At 37.0% G+C, this 10,233-nt stretch overlaps 1 protein-coding gene across 1 annotated transcript in view; it reads right to left on the bottom strand.

Moving 5' to 3' along the window:
* Positions 1–428: 428 nt before the first annotated feature.
* LOC109065251 (AP-3 complex subunit beta-1-like) overlaps positions 429–10,233 on the bottom strand; it is a 97,757-nt gene continuing 87,952 nt past the window's right edge. The window contains exon 28 of the mRNA XM_042747805.1: positions 429–499. Coding sequence (XP_042603739.1) covers positions 429–499 — 71 coding nt within the window. The remainder of the gene's footprint in view (positions 500–10,233) is intronic.

Below are 10,233 nucleotides of genomic sequence, written 5' to 3'. Positions count from 1 at the left end.
CATCCCATTTTAATACAAATTAAATAAACACTACACAAAAACTTAAAATAAATTAACAAAAATTTCACATAAAATTCATACAATTAATACATGTAAAGATAATTGTATCTTTTGCTTATCGCTTTGTACCTTTTCTACCTTAGTAATAAATCCATATTTATATGTACATGCTGTATTTTTAAATCATTAAAAAAAAATGTAAAAACGTATATTTAAAAGTCATGTAATACGTGTGCTATTTGTAAATAAATTCAAAGCTAAATTAAAGAAACAGGCTGGATGGCAACTAAAGGCATGCTGCATTGGACACTTCATGTGTTGACAGTCAAAAAATTGTGTTTTGAATAATCTATTTTCATTTGCATTGAGTTTTGAAAACTGTATTTGGTGAGGACACTGGGTTAAAAAAATAAAACAAGTTTAAGGGTTCAGTGCAGAGCCAGAACCAGCATTTTTCTGTCAGCAATGCACAGAATGACTTCAGATTGAGTGCTGGCGCCTGCAAAAAGAAGTAAAAGAGAAAAGAAGACAGATAAAAGAGAAGTGTAGAAAAAAGAGAGAGAGGGCAGGTGGGGGTTTATCGGGGCCAGTGGGTGGAGATCAATTTTCAACAGCCTATCAGTCAAACAGCTCTACCCTATTCTGCTGATTGCACACTTTCAGCTCAAGTCAACCCATTTCCAACTTCCAAGTGTGTGTGTGTGTGTGTGTATGTGTACTCATAACTACAGGTCTGCAGCGAGCGAGGATCTGTCACGATGCTTTATTTCCTGAACCGGTTAGCCAAGAAAGGGACAGTAAGAGAGAAAGAGAGAGAGGGAGCTCTCAGGTGAGGGGAACCAGGTCTGCCGCCGTTCGCTCTGGGAGAGGGAGGTGGCAGAAAGCCGGTTGTGTCAATGCATTATGCATTAGAGTCTGCGCTCGACTGACAGCCCTCTGGCCGCCCTCGGCTCTAACAAGAGCCGCCCACTAATCAAAGACGACAACATCGAATGTCCCGACACACACACACTGAAATTTTACTAATCAAAAGCGTGTATTTCCTAGAGGCTGTCTCCCAGGAGAAATCCGGGGGCAGAAATTGGAAATTGGAATAATTGTTTTTTCTTTTTATTAGCTTACAAGTTTTGGTTGACAGTTAGCCCAGGGCTATTTATCTCAGTAATAGAGAACGTCTCCAATGTGTCAAAATTGACCAAATCAAACAGCTTTGATCAGAAAATGAATCTGGCAAGCTTGTGTCTTCACGCAACCCTCGAGGGGAGAAAAGCGGGAAGGGGAAGCGGGAAACAAACAAATCCAAAAAAACCCAAGGTTAGCCAGGGAGGGAGAGAGACAGAGAAGAGGCTATATAAAACAGATTCACACATTTTCAAGGAAAAAAAAAAACTGTATGTGAGGGCAAAACAATGAGTTAAATGCATTTTATGGACCACGGAGGAATATTACCCAGAGCCTTGGTGGTGCCGTGACCGACTTATTTATTTCAACCTGTCATTTAATTCCAATTTGTCAATCTCTGTAAATCTCATCAGAGGGCTATTTTTACACTTTGGATGGCTTTGAATGGATGGCTTTTTAATGAAAGTAAAACACTTTAGTCAGGACCCGCGTAGCACACAGAAGGATTTTTGTGTAGAAACAATTTTCAGGGTATCTGCAACGTTTTTATGAAGGTAAATGTAGATTTTTTTTTAGACAAAGAAAAGTGTAAGGAATAAATTAAAGGGAACATAATACTTCAAGACACAGCATTTTCTATAAGTGTAAAATCATCACTACTTTTTAATTAATTTTACAAAAAATAGCTTCAGGCGTGCATATTGTTACCTTCTGATCATACTGCCAGGAAGTGATGTTCTTCTTTTTAGTATATTTGTTTTTTGCAGTGCAAATGTCTATTTGTTCAGTTTTTTTCTCAGAAAACAAGTCTTTGCATTGGAAAACAAGACAAAAGATACCTGAGGAAGACATGCATTGTGTGTGTGCAACATTTAATACCATGGCTTTATGAATTTAAGACGTTCCGTTCTGATTTAAGACATTTTAAGTCTTTAATTTGTGGATGAGTAAATTAAGACATTTTAAGACCGGCATTTGTTCTCAGAAATTGCTAGCAACTTTTAAAATTCAGTACAAAAAAACACAGCAAGTAACACTGAAAGAACTGTGTGATTTTGAAATAGTAAAATTTAAATTGTATTTTTTAGTGAAACGTCCTCCAGTAATCTTCAAAAAGTAATTATTTGCAGTGTATGCAAGCTTTTTATGATTGCAAATCTCTCACTACAAAGAATTAGTTTGAAGTTTTGAAAATAAATATTAATAACTGCCAGCTCATTTTAAAGGATGTCCATGAACCGTTCGGACAGGAAAACAGCAGTGCAACCTTCAGACACGCGCCACAGGCTTCACTTGTGAGACGACACGCGGGGAGCAAAGGGGAACAAATTCGGGTCCCCTCGAGCACCACAACAAACCGCCATGGCAACGGCTTTTGACAACAATCACACCCACGCCTCTATACAAGGCAGACAGACACGCTTCATTTGCGCGGGGGAGATTGATGGTTCAAAGGGTCTTGATTTGACACTGAAAAGGAACAAATATTCTCACATGTGGATCTAGTTAATTAGGAGATGCGTGCTTTGATGCATGCTTGGCAAGGGCCTGACTTGATGTTTGCATCAAGTGAACGTTAAATGCGTCTCAGCTCAAGAGAGACCCCGCACGCATTGACAGAAGAGAGAAGTTTGTGTGGGCCTGCCTTTGGAATGCAACATGCAAACAACCTTGATGCAAGGACACTTCATCTGCGTTTGACATAGCTAACCTGCTCCTAACATTATTTGCTTTGAATTTGGAACAAAATTGTAATGTACTATCATCACTCTTCAAAATAAAGGTACTTCAGTGGTTTTTTAGCTTTAGCCATTGTTTGATTAAAAATTTGCTAAATATAAAAGTCATCATATGTTGTATAAAGTTACAAAATTATTTTCTACATACACTAACTGTTCAAAAATGTGGAGACTTTTTAAATGATTTTGAAAGAATTTTTACAGTATCAAAAAATACAGTAAAAAGAGTAGCATTGTGAAATATTATTACAATTTCAAATAAATGTTTTCTATTTCAATATGTTTTAAGATGTAATTTATTTCTGTGATGCAAAGCTGAACTTTCAGCATCATTACTCCAGTCTTCAGTGTTATATGATTCTTCAGAAATCATTCTAATATGCATAACAGTTGTTTTTAACAATGTTTTTTTTTCAAGATTCTTTGATTAATAGAAAATCCAAAAGGACATCATTTAATTAAACAGAACTCTTTTGTAACATTATAAATGTCTTTACTGTCACTTTGCATCAAATTCATGCATCCTTACTGAATAAAAGGATTAATTTCTTTCGAAAAACAATCTCATTGACCCCAAACCTTTTACTGGTACGTATGGCACTGGAACATGTGTACAAGTGCAGATCATTACAGGCCCCTCATGCCGCAGCAGATAGTGAAATTTTTCACCTTGTGCAGACTGCTTTTAAAAACTACATTTGGACTTGTGCCGACAATTACCTCCTCAAAGTCTCTAAAGTTACCAAAGCTCTGCCTAATTAGTATGCATATTATCAATTAACGGCCTTAATAGGCGGGCAGATTGATCAAATCCCGCTGTTTCAGGGGACTTTCCGTTCTGCCCGAAACAGAGGCAAAAGAGCTGGAAATGAAAAAATACCCTCTCTCCACTCTCACTCACTCACGAAAAAGCAACTAAAACGGCCATGATGTATAGAACCAACTCGACTACTGTTAACACTTAAAGTACATCAGGAACAACAACAGTAGGCCTACTACTGCTACTGTGACTACTAAAATAATGGACAATAATAAAACCCTCTGGAAAAAACCAAAAAAAGCTTAAAGTGGTTTAGCTGGTCTTTCAGCCTGGTCAGACTGGTTTTGATGGTCCAACAGATGTATTCCTGCCTGACCAGCTGAGAATTCCCAAACCCCCTCTTAAACCATCCAATCAGACCAGGCTGAGCAGTGAAAACTGCTAAACCATTTTTTGGGAGTAAAAAGGAAAGTTTAAAAGTGCGGATCCAAAGTGCAGCCATTCATCAGCCAAATGAGCCTCATGTTTCCAGCATACATTCATTTTCAGGACATTGTTTAATTGCACTGTTTTACATAAAAGTCGCTGAGTGGAGGAAGAGAGTGTGATTTTCACTTACTCTCACCAAACTGTGTCCTCGTTCATCACTCGAAACTCATCAGAACTCCATGGAGAGCCGTTTCCATTAGAAAGAAAAAACAAAAATGGAGTTGCTGATGGTGTGTGGTGTTGGTGAAGATTGATTGACTGATGCATTGATGGAAACGATTCAAAGAAGATTATGAAAAGCAAAAGACATAGAAATGTGACATTAACATCCATAAAATTAAACATGTCTGCAGGAATACAAGACGCCAGCTCTTTATTCATTTTCTTTCTGAATATCACAAAAAATGACTGGTTCCGGAAATAATACATATGGCAAGCATTATTCAAAATGAGCCCACTATAAAAATAAAGGCCTCATTCATAAAAACAGCCTCCTATATAGCTACATAAGTCTTTCGCATTTTAAATCATAACTAAGTCTTCATAAACCTATTTATATTTGATTAATTTTGGACTTATTTTTCATCTACACTCATTATGCCATATAATATGCACGTCAATACTGTGAGATACTGAGATTGTCACTAGTCATTAAATTAAAGTTAGACAAACGATGCTCTTAGTGAACAAATTTTCAGCAAAACAGCTTTGGTCACCAGTGGAAACCATTTTTATTTTGAAACTGAGATGGATTTTAAACTAGACTGCTTATTTTTTATTATATCAAGCATCCTTATTTGTCATTGACCCCAACATATTTACTGTCATATTTACAAGGTTTGTTTTTATATACAGGTTTTGAAGGTGTTGAAAAAAAATGTAAAAGAGAGCTTGCAGGTCTACTCCACCGCCCTGTTGAGCCTGCAAAGTTTTGTAATCTGTATAAATTTAATGCATTCAATTGTTTGCTTATTTGAATAAACACCGATAAAAATCAATTAGAGAATTACCTTTGGCCTGCTGAGGTACAACTTATGCATCAAAATGCAACTTAATTTTCATTAGGAGTATAACAATTTAGTGCATTATTATATTAATTAAGATGATTACAAGAACAAATTATCCTTCGCAGCACCCGGGGGGGGGGGTCCTGCAAACTAGGGTCAATCTGATGAAGTCTAGTACATTTCTTTCGTTGCACCGAGCCATTTTTCCTGGACTTATGTTCAGCATGGAAATCCGGAATAAAGCCTATGTTAGGGGGTAGCAGACAAAAACGAAGGTGGCTCGTAGAATATTTTTCTTTGTTCAAGGCTGTCATAGGGCCACTGATGTCAGGTTGTTCCAAACATGAGGACACAGGGTGCTGAATTCATTATGTTGGCTATAGGGCCACAGACACGCGTATGATGTCCGAGTAGTTCACGCCGCGTAAGACAATGGGCAGGGTGTTGCTTACCATTCAGGAGAAAATGTGTGGAATTGAAGCAGTCAATAAATAATAAGCGTCACCTTGGACAGTTACCCCCAGAGAATGGCTTCCTTTTATGTCGATCCATGAGAGCAAGCATATAGCACCAAAACCAACTATTCAGGCACCATATACAGCACTCACTGGCTATGACAAAAAGAGCATGCCAAAATAAGTTAGGATTGATATAATAAATGCAACCGATCACCTAATACCTTATCAAAAGTCAGATGCCTATGCAGGAAGAATGTGGTTTAGGGAAGCAAACACAGATGTTAAGAGCTAGCATAAAAGATGACGGCAAGCAACATGGTCTGTAGTGTACTAAAAGACCCTTGAGGGACGAAAAAGTAACTAAACTTGCGCCAAACTTTCCAGTTACTTGCTTACCACCAAAAAAGAAGCTCCTTTTAAAAGTTTTTAGCCGAATGGGGTCCTCAATTTTAAACACTTTGTTGTAGCCGTTATGCAATTGCTGTCGTTATAAAACCAATATTAATCCAAAAGGACTTCAGTCAAGATTCAGATGTACTGTTGGAAACACTGAAATTTTAGTTGTCATTAGCGATCATTCATGATTAAGGTCGTATATGACTCAATAAACATGTAAAAAATCTCTTCAGTGCAATCTTTGCAAGAACCTCCACCATCAACAAAAAAGCAAATAAGTGCAACAGAATTCATACAGACCTAGATCCTTTTTTGATCTAACAATTACCATAAACTATCATTCATAAAAATGCCATATTTTTGCATCACCACACAAACACTAATAGTAATGGCAAAAACAACTACGTCCAAACTTCATAAAAAAAAACAAAAATACGTGTACCGATGTATATACTTAATGCTGCAATGCATTTTGGGAACTCACAAACCTTGAACAAAAACAGCAATATTGGAGCATAATGACATTATTTGCGCGTATATCAATTTAGTTGGGAACAGCATTTGGAGGACTACAGTTGTACTAAAAGAAAGGACACAAAAAAGAGAATTTCTTTTAGGCCTACAAATCAATGAAGAACATGCAAGAGACACGCTGCAGAAAAAGAAAAACGAGGAATTTGAAAAAGCGAACCGAAGAAAAGCAAAAAAAAAAAAAAACGAACAAAAAAAAAACACAAAACTAGCCAGATTGCATTTCACCAAAAAAAAAAAAAAACAAAAAAAAAAGACCAACAAACAATAACAAAATTTGAGTCAAATCGTCCCTCCAAAACAAGACAGAAAGCCAGACCGAAAAGGCACAGCAGCGCAACGAAAAAAAAGCGCGAAAAGACACCCCAAAACAAACCAAATTTAACACAACAAATTATAACAAAAATACAAACAGCGCACTGTGTTCGCGGCGCCATAGCAGCGTGTTTTAATCACGGCAGATGCCGCGCAGAAACAATGCGTTAAGGCACAAGGAACGGAAGCCGCGTTCCCCGAGACTGCGATAAATCACCGCCAAGAAGCCCGAAGCTACATTTCCCCTCCCCACCTACCACACGCACACAAACAAAACACCACACAGCCAACAACACACCACCACAGGAGAGAAGCGCTTCAAAAAGTAAGCATGAAGCCTAAGCAAAACAGTGCTTTGGGTGCCAAAATACAGGAAGAACGTCGATTGTGCTCTGCACCAAGGCGAGATCCCCAAAATGGAAATAAAAAAAGGTGTTCATTCGGATACCTTAAAACATAGTTGAAGCTTTTGGGCTGATATTAATTTTATAATCCAAAACTAAGATACCTTCTCAAACAACCCCGTTTGGTCAAAAAAATAACTTCCTGGCAGTAAGTTTCCTGTCGAGAGCTTCTTCGCCGCAACCAACCTGGAGACGCCAATCACCGATTGAAAAAAAACCAGAAATAAAATCCTATTATGCCTACCCTGTGACCAACCTTTTTGGATATTTAAAGAGAAACAAGGGAAATAAAAGTGCCTCACAAATAGTTTCATTTAGCCAATAGTAAAAAAAAAAAGCCTAGCCTACTAGGTCAAACGCGACGGTGTATCAGCTCTTGTGATTCTGACTATTGACATTGTTTTACGTTCCACGGGTGGTGACGTCACCAGCTAATTGAACAGGTCTGCACCTGGTTTTTCAGTAGATCATTATTAGTGTGGTTAAAAATACCGGTTGAAGTAAAAATACGCTCAGATACTGTTACTAACAACCTGACAATAGGAGTGTATAGAGGAGAACCGAATGCATCCTCACACTGAATGAGCTATCACTGCTCCAACCACAAGGTTTGTGTTGCACAAAAAACAAAAAAAAAAAAAAAAAAAACCGGAAACCATAAAGATAAAGACTCATGGGGGGGAGGGCCCTAACTTGGTAAAGATAAAACCCACAAGAAACAGTGATCAAGGTTCGGACACATCCCGTTCACCGCGGTTGAGATAACTTGTGATTAGGTAAATCAAGAGCACTAGTCTGAAAAGAACCTCATAGAATCAGCGAGAAAAGTAGAGAAAAAACACGTGGAACATATTTAAAACGTGAAATGGATGGAAAAAATGATAGATAACAATTGAAAAAAAAGGAAAAAGAAAGAAAAAGAGAACGAATAAAGAGAAGAAAAAAAAGAAGAAAAGAAAAGGAGAACGACACATATTCAAGGGTCAATCCGGTGAACTGAACGAGCGCAGAGAGATTCATGGCGAAAAACGGCGCGTATTTGACACGAGCGCCGAGTTTTGATTAAAAGGTAAGTAATGGGTTTTAAACCACGCCACGCGCGTGTGCCGGCCAGACTCCTGTTGGCTTTCGCAACATTCCCCTAACGGTGCAGTGATGGCAAGAAGATTGTAATGTTTGGTAATGGAAAAGAAGAAGCCCCATATTCCTTTTCTGGCCTTCTTGTTTTCTGACATACACAAAATAAATTACCCAGGCTAATATGGCATGGCGCGTGGAATTTTCCCCGCACCTTCTGAGGGAATTCAAACGTGTTCCTAGCGGTTTCATTTTACATTCGTTATCTCACGCAATATTGGTTGAAATGATGAAACATCAAACACCTAATGTAACATTAACAGTACTGACTGCTGAGACAATAGCTCACACAAAAAAAGCCACAAAAGTAACTCAACCTTGAACATAGTGCCTCTGCTGCCTGCGCGCGCCTGGCCTTAAACATGTCTAATAAGTGAAAACCAGGTGACAGAAAACAGCCATCACAAACTAGAAACAAATGGGAGATTGCTAAAAAACAAACAAAGATGACTTAAATTGGGTACACAAAAACGTGCACGTAGTTAACACAAACCACAACTAATCGTGCATCTCAGCGACATGAGAACAGTCGTATCATGCAGAGACAGCAAAACCTCGCAAGCCCCCCGCACGCCATCAACCTTCTGCTCCAGCCCCTGCTGGAATAGCCGCATGCAAAACATGCAAATGCATGACTTTGCATGCATTTGGCCCTATTTATTAGACTTCTGTGTGGAGAACATGGGAGCAGGAGCACAAGGCTGCATGTAGGTAGTTGAGACTGGGGCTTAGTTAGGACCTTTACTACTCCAGTGCACATTATTCTCACGGTGGTTTTATTTTTGATGTCCTCCCCAATGTATGTATGAACACATGCATTAGAGTCTACCTAGTAGTTCCACCATCGTTGCTATGGAGAAAAGAAATGAAAAAAAAGATACTTTGCAGGTTAAATGTTGTCCACACTATGGATAAGTAGTCACATTGTGTCTTTAAATACTCATTTTAAATGGATTTTTACTACGGGTTTTACGCGCAAAATGATTAATGAGACAGCAAAAAGATATGAGAAGTAACAAAATATTAAATAAGTGTTTCGCCCAACATATATTGGAATTATTAATGACAATATTTAAAACGTGTTCTAAGAAGACAGTTCAGTTTTATACAATATACTTTTGTGTATAAGCAAATTTTTCTCTCTGTTTAGCCAGACATTTTTATAGTGTGGTTTTACTGTGTGTTTTCACCTATCCAGCTAACATGAAACATTCTCAAAACTACGTTGTCTGAAGGGTCCTCTTAAAGTTATAGACAAGACATTCTTCCTGTAACGTTAACAGAACTTTACAGAGTCTTTAATAATGTTCTCAAAACGTTACCACAAAAGATTAATATTTATACATCATTCCACAAAAATGAAAAAAAAAAAAAATGTTTGAGTTGGATATTTTGTCTGAAATTTAAAAGTTGCTACTTGTTTCCAAGAATGTTTAGAGGACATTCAAGGTAGTTAACGTTCCTGCAACGTTTACAAATTCTAAAATTAGATATTTCTTTTTATCATTTTCTTATCTTACCGTTATGACCAAGTAAAATGTTGAAAATTGACATTCAGAAAGAATTAAAGTTTTCATAACTTAATGGGAACATAAGCAAAACGTTTATATTTTTTTTGTTAGCTGCGTAAATCATTTACAAAATATATATATTTATTATTATTATTGTGTGTGTGTGTATTTCCTTATAATTATTATTATTATAAATATATATATATATATATATATATATATATATATATATATAATATATATATATAACTAATATATATAATTTTAAAAAACAAATATATGTTTCTTTTATTTAAAAAATCGTAGATAATAGTAAGCATAAAAATGATAAAATACTAGGCATGAACAGCCAATGCAGCTAATA

This window comes from Cyprinus carpio, chromosome B21, assembly GCF_018340385.1.
Source record: "Cyprinus carpio isolate SPL01 chromosome B21, ASM1834038v1, whole genome shotgun sequence".
NCBI lineage: Eukaryota > Metazoa > Chordata > Actinopteri > Cypriniformes > Cyprinidae > Cyprinus > Cyprinus carpio.
Note: the sequence above shows the minus strand (reverse complement) of the source record. Positions and strands in the feature narration are given on the sequence as shown.